General features: G+C 36.3%; 2 protein-coding genes, 1 long non-coding RNA gene and 1 pseudogene across 3 annotated transcripts; 3 read left to right on the top strand and 1 right to left on the bottom strand.

The window, feature by feature from the left end:
- Positions 1–1,642: 1,642 nt before the first annotated feature.
- Positions 1,643–2,812, top strand: LOC141594944 (F-box protein CPR1-like). The gene has a single exon (XM_074414924.1). The coding sequence runs from the start codon at positions 1,643–1,645 to the stop codon at positions 2,810–2,812; it is 1,170 nt and encodes a 389-aa protein (XP_074271025.1).
- A 2,591-nt stretch (positions 2,813–5,403) lies between these two features.
- LOC141594255 (uncharacterized) lies at positions 5,404–6,155 on the bottom strand. The gene is made up of 2 exons (XR_012522082.1): positions 5,891–6,155; positions 5,404–5,469 (listed from the first exon to the last, which is right to left on the bottom strand). It is a non-coding gene; the product is annotated as an uncharacterized LOC141594255 (long non-coding RNA).
- Positions 6,156–6,381: 226 nt separating this feature from the next.
- LOC141594945 (mitogen-activated protein kinase 4-like) lies at positions 6,382–7,675 on the top strand (annotated as a pseudogene).
- A 5,060-nt stretch (positions 7,676–12,735) lies between these two features.
- Positions 12,736–14,460, top strand: LOC141594946 (putative E3 ubiquitin-protein ligase ARI5). The gene has a single exon (XM_074414926.1). The coding sequence runs from the start codon at positions 12,736–12,738 to the stop codon at positions 14,458–14,460; it is 1,725 nt and encodes a 574-aa protein (XP_074271027.1).
- Positions 14,461–21,540: the final 7,080 nt, after the last annotated feature.

Here is a 21,540-nt window from a genome sequence, read left to right on the forward strand (position 1 = left end):
GTATTTGGAGGTAAAATTAATCTAGGTCTTCTTTGTTTTTCTTAATCTCTTTGGTATGTATGTATATTGGATTTGGTAGTGTACAATAGACATTATTAAAATTATAATTTTAAAGTAGTATGATTTTTTTTTTTTTTAATATTATAGACCCCATACCTGTTAATCTTGTTATTAAAGTGGCTGAAACTCTGACCCGCGGGTAGACCCGGACCCGACCCTTACCCATAGGGTCCGGGTATGGGTCCTCAAATTTTAGACCCTTGCGGGTCTGGGTCGGGTACGGGTCCAAAGGAAAAATCTCGGGTCCGGGTCCGGGTGGACCCGACCCATTGCCATCCCTACCTGAAACCCAACTCCATAGAATCCGAAACTTTGATGATCCGAAACTGACCATCCTAACCTGGGGTTGAACCGATAACCGACAGCTAGGGGTGGGCATAATCCGGTCCGGACCGGAAAAATGGACCGGTCCGGAACGGAATCGAGTGGACCGGAACCGGAATTAAAAATTCCGGTCCGGTCTCCGGTCCACCATTTTCCAAGATTCCGGTTTCCGGTCCGGTCCGGTCCGGGACCGGTATTTTCCGCTCCGGACCGGTTTGGACCGGAATGCCCGGATATATTGTTATTTTCATTTTTTTATTAAAATTGTATTTTTATTCCGGTTTAATCCGGTCCACCCGGTCCAATGGACCGGAATTTTTGGACCGGAATTTGAAAAAGTGGGTAATTCCGGTCCCGGACCGGAATTTTGTAATCCGGTCCGGTCCCGGTCCATGAATTTTGCCTATTCCGGTTCCGGTCCGGTTTTGGACCGGTGCACCCGGCTTGAACCAACTCGATCCGACCCATGATATGATATTGACGCAATCATGTGAATGGCCCGATAACAAATTAGGTCTAAATAAGACAAAATTGACATTCATTTTAAGTTGTTAAACTTAGGATTAAAATTTATAAAAGTGCTCCTATAAATGATTTAATTTGAAATTATCAACCAAAGCTTAGATATATAAAAGATAAAATAAATGTTATTAAGCTGGCTTAATAGTGACCCGAATTAAAACTGATCCAACTTGTTGCCTGATAATGACAAGAGATTATTTGTAATCGACACGAACCGGTCATTAACCCGACACAACTCGAACTCGATATAACTTGACACACTTTAACCGATCCATAAATAACCCGAGTGACTCGATTACCGCTCTAAATTTACTTACGCCTAAGAGAATAAGCACACAATCAAAACTTTATACTCCGCAATATCTATGTGGACCAAGTACTCCCCCCTATTCCGAATAAGTGTCCCATTTGGACAATGGCACGAAAATTAAGGAATATAGTTAAAATAATGAAAATTATTGTATAGGGGTAAGAATATAGGAGTTAAATAATGAAAAATATTGAATATGATCGGTTAGGGGTGCTTGGGGTGGTAAATAAAGAAAAGAGTCAAGAATAATGAGACCGTTATGTGAATTGACGGAAACAAATAAGACACTTATTTAGAATAGGAGGGATTATATTTTTTCTAATATTTCGTCTATTTTCCATAATCTTCTCAAGTGATTGCCATGATTTCGTAACATCCTATTTTCATGGTTTTTGAAGATTTTAATTCCTATTCAATACAATATCAATGAGGACTCACAAGGGGCTCGACATGGATGTTATCCTCGTAGAAATCCTTGCCAAAACCCTAATCCGCTTCAAATCCGTCTGCAAATCCTTGAATTTCGTAATCTCATCCCGGGATTTCGTCCGACTTTACCTCCGCCACCAGTCCCTCTCGTCCTCGGCAACAGACAAATGCCTCATCCTCGCTGGAGACCATCGCATTAACTGCTACCAATTTGACCAACACGCAACAACCACCCCAACGACCTTCGTTTACAGCAAAACGAGTCGTCATGAAGAACTTGCGGTCATCGGGACATCCAATGGCTTGCTATGTATTCGCCTAATTAAGGGCAACTTCAGCGAATTCAGTATTCTCAACCCGACAACCAGAAGTTACCGATGTATCCGTACCCTTCATGAAGAACTTGGGGTCGGACACAGTTATGGGTTCGGGTTTGATCATGAAAACCTCGATTACATAATAGTTGTTGTTTCCGATTATCTTAACAATTCGGCGGTGAAAACGCGAATAACTAGTGTGTACAGCTTGAATAAAAACTCCTGGAGGGTAGTAAATGAAATAGCGGTTGCTACTACAGATACAACGGAGGGAGTTAGGATGTATGGTGTCCTCATCGATAACAATTTGTTGCATTGGATGTTTTGGATTCCCGAACTGCGCAAACATAGGATCGGTTGTTTCGACATTTGTAAGAATAAGTGGACAGACGATGTGTTATTGCCTCGGTTCTATTACGACCTAACCTGGCAGAAGAAAATCCGCATAGTTGATTTTGGGGTAATTGATGATTGTTTGTCTTTGACATTCATGGATAGAATTGAGAAACGAGACGATGTGTGGGTAATGAAGGAATATGGTGTACAAGAGTCATGGGTGAGGATGTTGAGCATTCCTGATTTTAATTGTTTCCAAATAAGAGGAGGTATTAATCTTGTTGCTTGTTGTCAGAGCTCAGACACAGTTCTGGTTCGTCTGCGTTATTCTAGTAGATTGTTCTGGTACAATAAGGTTGATGGCGGACACAGCGAGGCTAAATTTGATGTAGCTCCGAATTTTTGGGATAATATTCATGCTTACATGTGTAGCAGGAGCCTTGTTCATCTTCCTGGTGGACAACTTTTTGAGCACTTTGACGCTGTTTACAAAAGTTCGACCGATTCTTTATAATCGTTTAAAGTATATCGATTGATTGATGTCGTATTAGTTTTAACCGATGTTTCTGTCAACAAGATTAACTTATCATACTTCGTAACTCATAAGATTATATGGTTCCTTATTGAGATAAATTCTACATTTTTTGCTGTCAATGATAATCACCTTGAATTGAGATAAATTCTACATTTTTTGCAGTTTCAGCGATATATTCGATAAAATCTAGAAATCAGCTTGACGCCTTGACATATGGTTTGGATCATATTAGCTTGTTCAGTCGATTCAGGCATTGTACCACTTCTACGTTTAATTGTGTAGTTTTTGCGGCCTTAGCCATTTCTAAAATGAATTCCGGTACATGCTTCTTGTACATAATTGTGGAGTTAATCAATGTCATTCAATACATACACTATGGTCATTACCAATCACTGTTTGTGCTCAAAATTTGTTTGGAAAATTGGGTTGCATAGAGTGTAGTAGCGTTCAAAGTACTTGTAATCGGAGATCTTTTCACATCATTATTGTTGCTGACATGCGTAGTAGAGAGACGACGCCCGGATAGTTTGATGCAACTGTTCAATACGGGGATTGATAAGTTTCAAAGACGAGAATAGGATGGACGGACAATTCCGCCATTAAAACGCAAATAACTAGGGTGTACAGACATGATTTTAGTTCGACAACGTTATACTAGTAGATTTTTCTGTTACAATAAGGTTGATGGTGGAATTAGCGAGGATAAATTTGATGGAGCTCTGAAATGAGGTCTTCAACCTTATATGTGTAGCAGGAGCCTTGTTCACCTTCCTGATGGACAACTATTTGAGCAGTTCCAGGTTGCCTTATAAGAAAAGACGAGTCTTTAGCTAGTATTATTGTTTGAAAGTGGTTCGCAAAAGTTGGACGTTCTATAATCGTTTTAAGAAAAAAGTGTTGATCAATTATTTGATATTGATACCGATGTTATATTTTGCATGAACAATAACTTAGATTATTAATAACATTCTTATCTCAAAACTTGCTTTCTAATAAACATCGTAAATCTTGATTAATTAATTTTATGCATTACCGTCTCAATGCTTGCTTGCTAATTAATTACTATGCCATATCAAAGCGTGCTTCCTAATTACTTAGCCATATAAAAAATGAATGCAATTGTGCTTGTATATAAGCCATATTCTCTCAAACATGATAGTATCTAACATTAAGTAAATTAATCTTTACACGTTTTGAGCTTGAGTTTCGAAATCAAAGTCATGAGGCATCAACGACTTCTTGTGTTATTCTTCATCCTTACCTTGACAACCCAATGTTTCATAGGTAAAACCTGATTTCTTTATGTTTTCCTTTTCCACCTTTTGTAAACGGAATTTTAAACAAATTTAAAACGTCGAAAAATTAGAGTACTTTGTTCCAAAATATACCGTATACGGAGTACTAACTACTCCGTATAATTCATATGCGTGTGCTTATGTTTATTCGGTTTATAAATGCATCAGGAAGTGAATCAACAAAGTTTATAATACAAAACAGATGCCCTGACACGATTTGGCCAGCAACATTAGAAAATTTAATTAGCCTCAACCGGTTTCCAATTAAGCCCCGGCTCAACAACCTCTCTCGACGTCCCTACCGGTTGGTCCGGCCGAGTTTGGGCTCGAACCCTTTGCTCCACCGATTCAATTGGAAAATTTAATTGTGACTGTGGTTCGGGTACAATCACATGCAATGGAGCCGAAGGGCCCCACCAGCAAGCCTAATAGAATTCACCTTATCAGGACATAATGGCAATGACCAAGACTTTTACTTGTGGGGATTCAACTTGCCAATATCGGTCACACCACAAGGCGGGTCCGGTACTTGAACTCGGGTTGTCCCCAAGCTTATAGTTATGCTTATGATGATGGGTCTAGTACGTTTACTTGTAGTGGACAGCCTGACTACTTGATCACATTTTGTCCTTGATTTTAACTGTAAGTCTCGTGGAAAACCGTGTTACTTGATCACATTTTGTCCTAGTACTCGTTTATGGGTTTACCGCGGCTACCTTGGCCATCGCGAACCTTGAGTTAATACAAATACTTCTCTTTTTTTCAGAACAGACTCCTGTTATATGCGCAAAGATTCATTATTTGTCATACTGGATCGTATTCTTAAATTCGAAGTTTAATGAATTAAATTCGAAATTGTAGATAGTTAATTAATATGAAAATAGTGAATCAAATATCAACGAGGACAACCAAAATTTAGCACAGTTCTAATGCTCCCCATATGTAAGTCTGTAACTCGATCTAACCCTGACCCGACCTAGCCCAGGGCGTTCTTCTAGCGTATCCCTGACCCGACCTACCCGTGAAAAATATATACCAGACGCGAGCTAATTAAACATTGACGTGGACACGTGACTATAAATATTTTACCTAAAACATTAAAAATCTGTGATGTTATGTTGCCCAATGAATATAACATGACTATAGAGTTGTCACCTGTACAAAATCTAATGTTGACTGTCAAAGAGAAAAATAAAACATGATTATCCATAACAAGCTTGTAACGGACAATTAAAAACACTCGGCAATGCATCCATGAACAGAAGAACCTTTTCATATCATTGAAAATTGTCTTTATCCATTTGATAATGACGACATTCTACAGAGCAAAAGCGTAAGTCCCTGCAATTGATTTCGAAAGCAATTATGATCAGTCGATGATAGAGGTAAAATTTAATTTACTTGTTAATGAAGATGATGCATATCTGAAGGCTCGAGAATTGGGGAACGAAATTCAATATTTAAATGGACGTTATATAAATACACACAAAAATATCCGCATCTTGGGTCCTCCGGGATGACCTTACCCTTTCGCCTATTCCCTTTATAATATTCCGTTTTTAGTTAAATTTTTCGGAATTTTTTTGAGTGTAACTTATGAAATTAGTCGTCCGCCCCCTAAGTTCAAATCCTGGCTCCGCCACTGTGTCTCATTGATCTAGTTTCTATATTAGGAATATTTTTAAAGGATAATTTTTGGATACCTAATTATATAGATAAAGATTGTAATAGTAAAAATAAAGAGTTGGGTTAAAAATGATACCTGTACATATAGATGTCTTTGCCTTTCTCAAATTCCATCTTACAGCAGAAACAATTCTCTAGGAAACCAACATCTTTCGAATTAACCGGCTCCCGTACTGGTGAATATATGCTGAATATACTTGGCTTCTGCTGTTGATTCTCCGGTACCAACTCTTTCCCAAACAGTACCACTGGTTTTGAACGGGCGTTGGATTCCCCGGGTTTCAACGTGTGACAATACATGCGTGGTCGCTTCACGTTCATCGTCGTAGTCGTAAACGACATCTAGGAAGTGTATGTATGTTAAACTTAGAAAATTAAAAAGAGGAGAAGGAGAGTTTTGAAGGAGTGAGGAGTGTGTGTGTGTATATATATAGGTTAGTGTTGGGTTCCCGAGGTTGTTTAGGAGTTTGGATAACTTGTTAAGACGTTAATTATGGATTAACTTGTGTAATTAGAATTAGGATGGGAATAGCAAATAGTAACCCTAAATTATTATTCAAGATAACAATGATGATGATGATGCAACAGCACCGTAATAACGTTGGTGTAATAAACAACAATTTTCGCAACACACACACAAACAACGAGTGGCATAAATTTTTTAAAGTTTGGGATACCGTGTTTCAGGTCGAAGCTAAGTACGAGCCTAAAGATCCGATAGGCAGGGGTGCCTATGGTGTCGTATGTTCTTGTATGAATACCCTCACTAAGGAAAAAGTTGCTATTAAGAAGATTAACGTTCTTGATAATTCCGTCGAAGCTTTGAAGGCCTTGAGGGAGTTGAAAATCTTGCGTCATGTTCGCCATACAAACATTATTGCATTGAAAGATGTTATGATTCCTTCAGCTAAGTGTGAGGATCTCTACTTGGTTTTTGAGCTTATGGATGCGGATCTTGGCACCCAGATTCGCCCTTCTTTACGGTTGCCAAATAACACCATCAAGTATTTGGTGTTTCAGGTACGTCGTTCAACCTTCTTCTAAATTAGGGTATGTACATCTTTAAAATGTTTCTAATTCATCTTGTATGGAATTCATGTAGTTGCTTAATGGCCTCGACTATCTACACTCTTCCAACATCATTCATCGGGATTTGAAGCCGGGGAATCTCCTAGTAAACGCTAAGTGGGACCTGAAGATATGCGATTTTGGACTAGCAACAACCACCAAAGGCTCACCCCAATCCCAGCCAGTAACGGAATACGTCGTAACACGTTGGTATAGAGCACCAGAACTACTCCTCCAATGTCAAACCTACGGACCCGCCATAGATATCTGGTCCGTGGGTTGCATATTCGCTGAATTACTTGGCGGAAATCCCCTCTTCCCTGGAAAAAACCAAGTGGACCAGCTGATCAAAATTATCTGTATTTTGGGAACACAAAATAACTCAAATCTGGGGTTCTGAACAAGTTGGGAGGCACTAAATCTACTGAAATCATGGCCTTATACACCAGGGATCACCTTCGAGTCGTTGTTCCCGTATGCCGATCAAGAGGGGTTGGACTTGCTAAACAAAATGTTGCAGTTTGATCCAAGAAAAAGGATAACGGCTGCAGAGGCTTTACAACACCCTTACATGCGAAGTATGTATTATTCCCTTACAAGCCAACCGACTCCATATCCATGTACGGTTGACGTGGACGCTGACGTTGGAGTCGATAAGATCAGGAAAATGATATGGGATGATGATGTTCTTATACCATATTGAGGCTGCTTTTCGATAGTTAATCATCAAAACAATATACTCAGTATTTGCCTGTAATTGTAATTATTCTGTTTGGGTTTCAGTACAATTGGCAGTTAAACTCTATTAATGTACTCCGTAAGGGTTTATTCAGTTTTTTGAGAATTACCATCTGGGGAGTGCAGTCAATTCATTTTATTACCATTTGTTGGTTTCTTTCTTTCTGGAGTGGTTTGTATTTTTTTTTTGTAAGTATGCCAATTACTCGTAAGACTTCTGTAATGATCATTATTTGTAATTAAGTATATTCAAGGTGCCAATTTTTGAGTCCACTGTCATGATTTCCTTCACTATATATGTACATGCCCATTTGCAGATGCCAAGTGCAGTGGAGTATAATGTATATCCACCTGAATTAAACTCTCCCTGACTCCCTCCTACAAACACTGAAACACATGATATGATTTGGTTTATCCGTGATAAATTTGTTTAAAACAGAGGATGTACTTTATCTGTCTTAAGTTTAAGATGGATGATGAAATAGTATTGAATAAGAAAAAAGCATAATGTTTAGAGAAATGCAGAAGATTTGTCTTAAATCTTCATTTCAAATGATATTTGATCCTTTTAATATTAAGACGGATGACTAATTGTATGTTGTATCCCTCCTTATAAGAGTACCCAAATAGAGAGGATTGAGCCTCCTCTTAACCCTCTCTCTCCTCTAAGAGGACATCCTCTCTATTGTGGGAACTATATTGGGTGTCCTCTTGTATAGAGGAAGATGGTGCTTCCTCTACTTTTAGAGGAAAGTAGAGGAAAGAAGACATAGGCCCTTGTGCCCACAAGCTAATGTTTATTTGCCGTATGGATAATATTTTAATTAAAAATTTTTATTTATTATGGAAAAAAAATTACTCAATATACTTTTAATTGTTATGTACATTCATATTTGTTCGTACATATATGGACTATATTTCAAGGCTCGAACATAAACAAAAATATGCATTTACAATTTAATGTTAACTTTCATGTATTTTGTTTTATGAATTTTATATCTTACCTTGTATTATGAATTTGATGTATTTTGTTTTAAGAATTTTGTATGTTATTTAATTTAGCAACCCAAACTTTTTTTAAAATTAGCTTTATTAATTTGTATAATAAGAAAAGTAATATGAGAGGATCCTCTCTATTGTGAAGGAAAAAAGATGTGGTAGAAATGAAGAGGATGTAAATAGTGAAAAACTAGTTTGGATGCCCGTGCGTTGCAACGGGGTAATTAACTTAACAAAAAAAAATTGGTTATAAGGTCTTAATATTTACATTTTATGTCTAATCATTTATTTAGATATGATCAAAAGTCAAAACATCTTATTTAAGAGACGCAAAAGATGTTAGGTTGATACCTAAGTTCCAAGGATGTCTCATGTTTATAATCATAAGAGACGCAAAAGATGTTAGGTTGATACCTAAGTTCCAATGATGCCTCATATTTATAATCATAAGACTGCTACATCTTATGTTAATCTTTCGATGTGGGACAATTCAATTATTTTTATATAATCCTACATTATTTTTCAATGTGGGACATATAACTTACTAAGAAATACACAATTTTATATATGTACAAATTATATGAAATCTATACGCTAATGATATCATTTTTACCACGAATCAAATTATGTTATTTTCATAATTTTCTTAACGATATTTTTTTGCCAAATGAAATGTAAAATTTTTTATATAAAAATTAGAAACATCACTTGAATATAATATAGAAAATAAATATTATAATAATTAAAAGATTCTCCACTTTAGTTTTTACATCAAAAAATATTATTTTTGATACTTTCCTAAATTAATTTTTAAGATCACCCACCTTATGATAATTTTCTGATGTGGGACAATTCAACTATTTATATGTAGTATATTTACCACACCTCCATTATTTTTCAATGTGGGACAAATAACACACGAAAAAGTACACCATCTTTTTTGCACCTATTTCGATATCCAACCCGATTTAATAATGAGAAATATTATACTATCTATTTATATTCGTATGTTTTTTTTCCATTTTTTGTCATAATTAAAATATGTACAAATGATATGATTTAAATTACATTTTTTTTCTAACACGACTTTTAAGATGTAATTGAGGGAGCAATCAAATGTATAAACAAATGCGAGAATATTTTCTTTTTAAGTGCGATTTTGATTAATAGTTAAAAACTATGATGTGTACTTTAGTTACTCAAATTTAATGAGGCATGATAATTACCTATATTTGAAAGTTAAAAAGATTTAATTCTACTATTTATCAAAGTAAAAAAGCTTATTATTGATTTGTTTCTGGATTCAAGATCTTTTTATGCAACACTTGATTGTATTATAATTCATAAATTTTCTATTTTATTGCCGAGATTATCATTATATGACACATTAATAACCAATTTATGTATATTTAGCACCATTTTATTTTTTAATTATGATTTTGTCTTAAATAAAGTTATTATACTATCGATTGTCTTAAAATAAACATTATAATATCACTAATATAGTAATATATAATCGCTTTTATAAATTTTTACGTGGTTAATATTTGTATAGTATTGTTGTAACTAAGGTTTAATTTGCCGCTAATACAAACTCTTATAAGAACTTTCTAAGATAATTTTTAAGCGATTCAAAAGATTTTGGGTTGATACCCCTACGTTTCAAATATAACTCATATTTATAATCATGTGATACCTCACCTCATGATAATCTTCGAATGTGGGATAATTCAACTATTTATATATAATATATTTACCACAGCTACATTATTTTTCAATGTGGGATAAACAATATACTTTGAAATACACTATCTTTTTCGTACCTAATTCGACATCTAACCCAGTTTAATAATAATAAGCAAATATTATACTATTTATTAATATTCGTATAGTATATTTTTTTTAATTTCTTATCGTAATTAAAATACGTGCAAATAATATGATACTATATTCTAATCCTAGCATTTATTTACCACGAATCTAATTATATAATTTTTCAAAAAAAAAAAATATGTTACTTTAATTTGCTAAATGAGATGTATAAGTTTTTATATAAAAATTATAAACATCACTTGGACATAATATAAAAAAATATATATATCATATCGTGGAGATAATGATATAAACTCTTAAGAGTTCTCCATGACAATGCTTAAGATACTCAGAAGGTTATGGGTTTGTTTTTAGGTTCTAAGGATGTCTTCTATTTATAATCATATGATCACCCATCTTATGCTAAACTTTCGATGTGGGACAATTCTATTATTTATATGTAATATATTCACCACACTAACATATTTTTCAATGTGAGACAAATAACATACTTAGAAATACACCATCTTTTTCGCACATAATTCGACATCTAACCCGGGTTAATAATAATGAGCAAATACTATACTCCCTCGATTCAAGACCTAATACAACATTCCTTTTTTTACACTATTTATGAACGAATAGAATCTTTATGATTCCTTGCAATACGTAGGACAAAAATATGGTCATGTGGGATCTTATTTGATTCATCTATAAAGTACAATGAAAATATCAATTTTTTAAATTTTTTATAATGTAAACTTAAAGATATTTACGTTGTAATTTGTGTCTTGGCAAGTGTATAAATGACAATGTTGTATTTGGTCTTGAATGGAGGGAGTACTATTTATTAATATTCGTACGTTTTTTTTTCTAATACTTTTTTGGCAAATGAGATGTATAAGTTTTTATATAAAGATTATAAATATCACTTGAATATAATACATAACATAGAAAAAATATGTATATATCATGCTCTGAAGATAATGATATAAACTCTTATAAGAGCTCTCCAAAACAATACTTAAGAGACTCAATAAGTTTTTGGTTGGTATATAGATTCCAATAATGACTCCTATTTATAATTATAGGATCACCCACCTTATGTTAATCTTTCGATGTGGGACAATTCTATAATTTATACATATTATAATCACCACACTAACATTGTTTTTCAATGTGGGACATATAACATATTAAAAAAAGTACACCATCTTTAATACTCGTATGTGCAAATCATATGAAATCTATACTCTAATGAACGCATTTTTTACCACGAATCTAATTATGTTATCTTCATAATTTTTATAACAACATTTTTTTGCCAAATGAAATGTCAAAGTTTTTATATAAAAATTATAAACTTCTCATGAATATAAAATAGGAAATATAGATATTATAATAATTAAAAGATTCTCCACTTTATTTTTTATGTGGAAAATATTATTTATAAAACTTTCCTAAATAAATTTTTGATGATGTGGACGCTCTAGAATCGCTCGAAAAAACTCTCTTTTATATATATACTAGATGAGGTGGATGAAAGAGGGAATGAGGTGTCAAAATAATACGGAGTAGAAAGAAAGAGAAAAAATAAGAGGATAGATAGATAATGTTAGAGCTGGCCAACAACACGGACCAGCCCGGCCAAGGCCCGACCCGCCCTCAGCCCACCATCCCCAAACGGCCCACTTGGCCTGCCCTTGACCAGCCTAGCCCGCTCCTTCTTCCTGGCCCGGCCCGGGTTCCATTTTCCCAGCCTGGCCCATCTATTTTAGGAAAAATAAAAAAAATTAGGTTAGACTTGCGGCCCGCCCTGCCTCGGGCCTGGGCCCGGGTCATGCATGTCCCGGCCAACCCCTGCATGTCCAAGCCCGCCCCTCCACCTGGCCTGGCTCGGGTCTGACCAGAAGAGCCCGGCCCGGCCCTAGCCCAGCCCGAATACAGGTCTAGATAATGTGAAACAGTATTATATAAGAATTGTTGAACATTTAAATATAACGAATAATAACTTTCCAAATTTACTTTCACGGTTCGCTAATGTACTATTCCGTATATATGTAGCTCAATTGTGGAAGTTGAGTGGATGTACATAATCATTAAACAAAATATTCTAATATTACCAAAAAATACATGTTTCCTAATTCTTATCTGATTCTGCTGTGGTACCAGACTACCAGTATAAGAGTTTCCTATGCGTCTCCCAACTTTTAAGCTACAACAAAATATAAGGAATAATAACCTGCAACGTATCGTCTATAGACTCGAGAATTTGATTTCTAAAAAGATTGTTTTTCTGCAATAATGTATTCAGAAGACGAAGAAGAAATATACCCTGAAGACGAAGATATATATTCTGAAGACGAGGATATATACTCTGAACACGAAGACTGCTACGAAACTGACAGCGAATTCGACACCAGCGATTTAGCAGCGGATGCCATCTTCAAGAAAAGTTACAGAATCTTACAAGAGGCTGATGTCCAAGAGCTCCTAGACAATGTAGTTGGACATGTTTCCTCTACTCTCTGTATCTCCGAAGATGAAGCAATCAAAGTGCTTTACCATTATAAGTGGAAGGATTCGTTGCTACTCGACGAGTGGTTCTCCAATGAAGAAAAGGTTCGAGAGAATGTCGGCTTGCCGATCTCCCATGCCCGGTTCAGCTGTTCAGGACAATTGACTGCTTGTGGGATTTGTCTCGAGTCCTTTCCTATTGATAATCACCACTTTTATCCCATACTGTGTGGGCATCTCTATTGTGTAATGTGTTGGAAAGATTACCTTAGTATATCGATAAAAGACGGCCCTGGATGCTTGTCATTGAGATGCCCGGATCCTGCGTGCCGTGCTGCTGTTGTCGGTCAAGATATGGTTGATAAACTTGCATCAGACGAAGAGAGAAAAAAATATGTGCATTATTTATTTCGGTCATATGTCGAACAAAACAAGAAGATGAAATGGTGTCCAGGTCCCGGATGTGAGAATGCCGTGGAATTTGAGTTTGGAAGCGAGGGCGTTTATAACGTAACCTGCCTTTGTTCACACGCTTTCTGTTGGAACTGTATCGAGGAGGACCACCGGCCTGTGGATTGTGACACGGTGGTAAAGTGGACCCTGAAGAACAAGTCGCAATCTCAAAATACAAACTGGATTGCTGCCAACTCAAAACCGTGTCCAAAGTGCAAGCGCCCGATCCAGAAGAACCAAGGTTGTATGCATATGACATGCAGCAAGCCCTGCCTTTATGAATTCTGCTGGCTATGCCTTGAACCATGGTCGAACCACGGTGAAAATACCGGGGGATACTATCAATGTAATATATACAACTCTGCAAAAAAAAGTGGCAAGTATGATGATGAAGAAGAAAAGAGAAAAACGGCGGAAAAAACTTTACAGAAATACCTGCATCATTATGAAAGATGGATAAGTAACCATAATTCAAGACAAAGGGCTATTGACGATTTGAGCAAGACGAAAACTGATTTAAATAAGCTTAGTGACAAGTTTAAGATTACCGATACTGAACTCGTGTTTATGATAGAAGCTTGGGAACAAATTGTAGAGTGCAGGCGAGTTTTAAAGTGGACTTATGCATATGGTTTTTATTTACAAGACCGTTTAGTTGCCAAGAAAACCTTGTTCGAGTGCTTACAAGGTCAGGCCGAGGCTTGTCTTGAAAGGCTTCATCAATGTGTAGAAGAGGAGCTATCGGTTTTGCTTAAAGATGACGAAGAAGTAAAAAATCAGGAAGAAGAAGACGATTCTAGAAGATTTTTCAAGGGAAATGGAAGGGAAGAGTTAGAAAAGAAGCAGAAGGTAGAAGCGGAAATTAGAGGATTACGACCCAAGCTGAGTAAAATAACCAGTGTAACGCGGTCATATTTTGACAATTTGGTTAAGGCACTGGTGAATGATTTGTCGGAAGTTAAACCAACATATAAGAAGAAGGCGAACGAGCAGGCAAAGGAAAAACAACGATTTAATAAGGATAGGTATTACAATCGAAACGTTAGATCACAAAGGTAATACTACTCTGTCAATCAAAATGTTGTAACAAATGGTTTCAGATTACAATTCTGTCAACATATTTTTAAGCTTATTATCAATAAAATTAGATTTATATGCATACATCATGGAATCGGAAAGAATGGTAAAACTGAGATAGAAACCGTAAATTTTACCTTCAGGGACGGGTAGGCACTGCTGTTCACTTCAGGAATTGCTGATATCTGTCCTCAAACAAAGCACAGAATCTGCTGAGTGAAATAGTCATAGTAAATTCCGTCAATCGAACCGTTTCTGAAATTTAGTTATTGTTAGTTAAAGTTCGACACCTTCCCGCCTATTGCTTTCACAAAACATATAAATAGAAAGGTTTTTGAAAACAGAGAGCTAAATGAATTGGCTATGGAGTCCAATTGAAATGAAGTGTATCTCTCTACTACCGGAAACACCAAAGCGGCCGATCGCTCCTTCAAATCCACAGTTTCATCGTCGGCAACAATCTCAATACTAACCTTAATGAGTTGGCTATGGAGTCCAATTGAACTACCGGAAACACCAAAGCGGCCGATCGCTCCTTCAAATCCACGGTTTTATCGTCCGCAACAATCTCAATACTAACCTTAATGAGTTAATGGGGTTTGTTCGGGATATTTACATGTTTTTGTTCTTGTCGAAATCTTGTTGCTCAAATTTGTACAAATGGGAAGGGAAACAGTTGCATAGTCGGTTAATTAGAAGTGGGTTTTGTTCGGATTTGTTTGTCTCGACGTCGATGGAGGGTATGTATGCTAAAGTGTGTGATATGGGGTCTGCACGGAAGGTGTTTGATGAAATGCCTAACAGAAGTGTGGTGTCGATGTGCTGATGTGGGTATGCTAAATAAGGGATATTTTCAATGCGAGGAAGTGTTTTGATGAGATGCCTGATAAGGATGTAGCAGCACAGTAGTTATCACCCCATTGTTGGACTTGACAAACAGAGAATGGTCAGCATGAGATTTAGAAAAACCAAATTGCATCAAGGACTGAGATAGTTTAGCAAACCCCTAGGAGCCTGTTTAAGGCCATATAGGGACTTTTTAAGCTTACACACTTGATTAAAATGTGTGTTGGAAACAGCTTGATTTAAAGGGGAGATGCTTTGTTGCAGTTAAAAGAACTTCGGAAATGTTTTCTGCCACTTTTGGTCTTATGCCTAATCCCTCCAAAACTAGTACTCCCTCTAATCTCCTATTTTCTTCCCATTTGATGTGGGCACACGGATTAAGGGTGGAGTATTATTATATTGATAAAGGACATAGGTGGGATTTGGTGATAGGAAAGAGGGATAAATAATTAGAAGTTAAATAATGAATTGTGGCCACAAACATTAAAGTAAGTAATAAAATAGGAGTAAAAGAGCCAACCTGCTAAACATTGTCGACATTTTACTAATTATCTTCGACATTTTTTAATGACTTTCATAATCTACCCCCACTCTAAACCTTCCATATTTTAACATCTTTTTTTTCAAATACGACATTTCCGTCACCACCGCTTCAATTCCGCCACCAAATTCAAGGAATCGACGACAACTAATCTAAACTAGTTTAATTTTTTAAAAATTTGTAATTAGTTAGTAATTTTACGTGGTTTAGAATAGAATCGTTATTGTTAGAACGAATTAGTGATTATCGCGACAAAATTTAATCTAAGTTAGAAAATGATGTTTTATTTCGGACTCAAAACATTTTCGTCCAGATGTAGGTCCAGACGAAAATATTTTTAGTCCGGACGAAAATGTATTTTTAAAACCGTTACTAACTTGATTGTTGCTACCGTATGTTTAAAACCGTTTTAATCGAAAAGTTTGTAAATTAAATTACGATTTTTTTCCAAAAAAATCTTTTTTGTTTTTGTTTTAGAAAGATTAGGGAGAGAGACAAGGGGAAGTTAATGGGAGGGCAAAATTGGGAAGATTTGTGGGGTTTGGTGATAGAAGAAAGGCATGAATAAAATAAGAGTAAAAAGTTATCAAAAATAAAAAGAGAAAAAAACTTGAATCATCTGTTTTAGGAAACACAAAATCTCATTGAAGACTGCGATATCCGTCACAAGCTTGTGACGGATACCGTTTCCTCTCACAAAATACCCATGAGAGGTGAGTGGAGAAGCATATGGGGAATACCCCACCTTATCCCCTCTCCCTTTTTGTAAGAGATCTTCCGCTTGTGACGGATTAGCCCGTCACAAGCAAGACGCTTTGTTTAGGAAATAGAGAAGAATATAGAGAATTGGAGGGAGTATGTATTTTGGAGAAGTTTCAGAGGATGTTAAAAGAAACATGTTGAAGTGTACTCTATAATTGAGTGGGAGTTTCCATTTAAATTAGACCTGATTTTGGGGTTTATTCAAAAATAATAATAATAATAATAATAATAATAATAATAATAATAATAATAATAATAATAATAATAATGTATTAGACTCAAACGTTTAAATATTATAATAATAACTTTCCAAATTTAATTCCACGGTTCTCTAATGAGGAACTACATACATAACCAAACAAAATCTTCTAAAATTACCAACGTAAAAACTACTGTATAAAATACGCGTTTCCTAATTCTGACCTGATTCTGCTTTGGTATAGTATAAGGAGTTTCCCTATGCGTGTCCCAACTTTTAACCTACAACAGAATTAGATCTTCCGTTTTCGTGTTAAAGGAGCTACAAGGGCGTTGCAAATACAAGCCGAAAAAAATTCAAACCTGCAATGTATCGTCCACGGTCCACAGACGCGAGAATTTGATTTTGTTTTCCGCAACAATGTATTCTGAAGACGAAGATATATATTCTGAAGACGAAGACAACTATGAAACTGACAGCGAATTTGACACCAGCGATTTTGCAGCGAATGACATGTTTCATAAAAGTTACAGAGTCTTGCAGGAGGCTGATGTCCGAGAGCTCCTAGACAATGTAGTTGGACATGTTTCCTCTGCTCTCTTTATCTCCGAAGATGAAGCAATCAAAGTGCTTTATCACTATTAAGTGGAATGACTCGTTGCTACTCGACGAGTGGTTCTCCAATGAAGAACGGGTTTGAGAGAAGTGGAATTAAGACTTTTTCAAAAACCATTCATTTTATTGTTTTTAGACTTTTTATTGCTTTTGTGTGCGCGAGACTTCGCATTTTAATAAGTTTGCTTAGGATTTTAAATGCTTTAGACTGTTGCTTTGGGTTTTGCGCAATTTTGGGCGCGTTATTATGTGTATTTGCAGGTTTATAGACCATGTTGGCTCAATTTATTGAGCTAATTCGAAGAAATCAGAAGTTACAGCAGGTATTTCAGTCGATCGACTGGCCAGTATGGTCGATCGACTGAGCTGCGAATTTCAGGAGCTTCTGTTCCTGTTCACTCTGGTCGATCGACCATGTTCGCTGCTGTACCTGTTTTCGATCATTCCCCTGCTGTGTTTAATTGATTTGCGGAGTTGAGGGAGTCTTTTCTCCACTTTATTCTCCGCTTCATTTCTGTTTTCTTCTGTTTTTCTCATTTTACACATAATGTTGCGTTTAATTAATTTTTTTCTCGGATTTATGCGTGGTACTTTTGCTTCTTTTCAGGTACCTATGGTAGCACTGCTGGCTACTAAAACCTCCTAGCTCACGCTGGTTTGGGGAGGTTTCCTTTTGCTGCGCTTAAAGTCTTGTGAGTTTCCGAGTTCCTCTTCATGTCTTATTTAGTTAATTTTATCGCAAATTCCCGTTTCCCTTTTATTTCATTAGGGACATTGTGTGATTTGGTTTGGGGAAGGGTTTTGCATTGCATTCACATATTTTATTGCATTTCTGTTTCACGTTTATTGCATTTCAGTTTGCATTGTTTATTTCATTTTCTATATATATACAGAAAATTCAAAAATAAAAATGAAAAATTTCAAAAAAAAAAATTCAAAAAATATCACGTTTATTTTAGCATATAGGTCGAGTCGGAACGGTAGTATTTCAATGATGACATTGCATTTTCATCCGTTTATGCCTAAACCTTGCTAATTGACATGTTATTAGTAGAATTATTTGCATAGTCTACGAATTTTCGTTAATTTACTTGCTGGACTTGAGACTTGACTTAGATTTTTGGCAAACTACATCATTTTCTGAGTTTTAGAGCTTATAACTGGTGTCATTCATGACCAGTTTATCTAGGATTGAGAGTAGTACTCCTTATGAGACATGTTACATAAATTTGCATAAATATGATCTTAATCTGCTTAATACCTGTATGCATTCGGTTTGTGGTTTGTTGACACATGTGGAAGAGGTTTCCTTTATTCTTTTTGCTCATAAGCTCCACACTGCCAAAAATAGCCTTTTTGTCCCGTTACTACATCCTACATTTAGCCTGCCCTTGTCAAACTAGTAGTTTATGTTCTTGGGATTGTTACTTCATTTTTGGTTGCATATGCTCTTTTGAGATGATGTTGGGAAGATGAAAAAGGAAAGAAAGAAAGAAAAAAAATAGAATTGAAAAGAAGAGGAAAAAAAGAAAAAGAAAACGCGTGCTGTACTGTAGAGGGCGGTCGATCGACTGCCCATCTTGGTCGATCGACTGAAGCCCGAGAAAAAAAGAGAAATCAAAATCACATGGTTGGAGTTTTGATTAGTTGGTGATTTTATTCCCATGCTTTATTATCATCATTTGGGGAATTACAATTATATCGGAGATTGTGAGATTTGTCCTTGATAATTAGCACCCGTTTTATTGTTAAACTTGAGCAAGAAGTTGGATGTTGTTATAATTTGGTTCCCTTAGTTACTAGCTTGGTTTTTAACTCTGTTTTTATCCAAATTTATTTTAGCCTCTTCTTACCCATTACCTCACATATCCATATTTACCTCGGCATGTGTCATGGTCATCTGTTTGGTTGGAATGCATATGTACGGTTGTAGAGATTATTTTCATATTAGATTGCAGGCATGTTCTTATAGGTCGTAGTTAGGTGAGTGTCACTACAAAATGAATTCTTTCTATCTTTACATATATTCACCTTGTGCTTATTTGAGTGATTTGAGCGACCCGTGAGAGTCCAATTTGATAAGTCTCTAAAGTTGACGGTTCAGCTGTTTTTAATGACTACATAACTCGTTTGCATGATTCATATTGCTAATTGATTGTTAGTTGTTGCATTAAATTGGTTTAGGCTATTCGGTTTGCATTTCGCTCTGAGATTGAACTCGTTCCATTAGGTTTTAGGATCGAGTCTAGTTCTTGCTTGGGGACAAGCAAGGATTTGGTTTGGGGAAGTTTTATGCGTGTCCTAAATATGATGTTTTACACCTCATTTTACACGCATTTCAGAGCTCATTTATGTAGTTTATGCTACTATTCTCCCTATTTCCGTCTACTTTCGTGTTTTTGTACATTATTGTAGAAATGTGAAGAATCCAGCGGAAATCAAGCCGAATCCGTCCCCGAGTACCTTGCATTGCATTTGACGTGAAGTATTTACTCAAGAAACGAACTTGGTGCGCGTTTCGAGGCCCGAAAGATGAATTCACGAAGCTTTTGGAGCCAAGTACCAGCTACTTCAGTCGATCGACTGACCTCCATGGTCGATCGACCAGAGCGCGACTTACATAAGCTACTGTTCAGTGCAGACCAGTCGATCGACTGCCTTGCATGGTCGATCGACCATCACACGAGGTGGCGCTAAAATTAAAGAAATAGAACGAGAATTCCAAAGCCCATTGTATATTAGGTTTAGGAATAAGGTTACGTTATATTCCTATATAACTTAACCTGACATTATCAAGTTTTTATCATATTTTTATCATAGAAAACTTTAAGGAAATAATTAGGGTTTGCATTCAAGTTTACATTCATTCAATACAATTTACTTTTCGTTCGTGCTTTCCGATTCTCCTTACTTCCATTCGGTATTTTTCTGTTCTTTAGTTCAGTTTCGTTACTTTGTTCGTTCATAGTATAGAATTGCTAGGTTAGATCTCCGGAAGCCAAATTATCGTTTTATGCTAGTCTTTTGTTCAGTTAATTTAAGCATGAATTCGAATGTTTTAATTGTTAAGTTTATTGTTGTTATTATTTCCAGTATGAGTAGCTAAACCCCTTGTGCTAGGATGTAGGGAACCTGTAGTATAGGCGGCATTAGAATAGGAAGACCTAGAACGCGCCATGGCCGATCGACTGGGTTCCCTGGTCGATCGACTGGCCACGTGAGATTAGCTTCGTTTTAATTAATTTGATTGTTATATTTGACGAATCGAGTGCACGCGACTAGTTGAATGCTTAGGAATTGACCGACCCAGTAAGATCGAAAGATAGGGGAGGGAAATAGACTGCCTAATTAAGACGACTAAATTAATAAGATCGAAAGATAAGTTAATTTAGACTTTTAAATCACTTTTCAGGACGAAAGTTAGCATTAGTGATATTAGGAACCCGTAGCGAGATCGAAAGATGCTACCTGTTAAGAATGGACCGAGAGGACTTCTTATTTTCCCGTCTCACGTGTTAGTTTTAGACCTACCTAGTATTGTAACACCCCCATACTCCAAGTGCCTTACCAGGACCACTCAGGTATAAGGATGCTACCATCTCGGTTACCCGAGGCATGATAATCATAAGACAGTGAAGAAACATACTTTACTAAACAGATTAAGTGATTACATAACAAAACCAACTGTAAGCAAAATACAACTGCTCTCAAACTATAAACCAACTGAAAGGAACTGTCTTAACAAACACAGCGGAAGACTAAAGACTCTGATATGTGATGACTCCATCCCCAGCTAGATCCCACGCGTATCCAAGATATACCTGCCAAGCACTGCTCACCACCCCCGAATGGATCACTACAGTTTTTAAAACATTTAAACGGGGTCAGTACTAATCACACAATTCACCATATATATATATATATACAATAAGATAAACAGACAGCTTAACCGTCACACATACACAACCAACCAACTCCAATCATCTCAATCACTGACTGTCCACTGGACCAACCCTGCCAGTGGGGGACCGCAGCCGTACCCACCAAATCCCCGCTCCACATAGTGAGCGATAACCCTGTCCATTAATGTGCACATCCC

The sequence above is a fragment of the Silene latifolia genome, chromosome 8 (assembly GCF_048544455.1).
Source record: "Silene latifolia isolate original U9 population chromosome 8, ASM4854445v1, whole genome shotgun sequence".
Classification (NCBI taxonomy): domain Eukaryota; kingdom Viridiplantae; phylum Streptophyta; class Magnoliopsida; order Caryophyllales; family Caryophyllaceae; genus Silene; species Silene latifolia.

Bases quoted from the DNA above. Each gene is read 5' to 3' on its own strand.
- LOC141594944 (XM_074414924.1), top strand. From the start codon at position 1,643: ATGAGGACTCACAAGGGGCTCGACATGGATGTTATCCTCGTAGAAATC.
- LOC141594946 (XM_074414926.1), top strand. From the start codon at position 12,736: ATGTATTCAGAAGACGAAGAAGAAATATACCCTGAAGACGAAGATATA.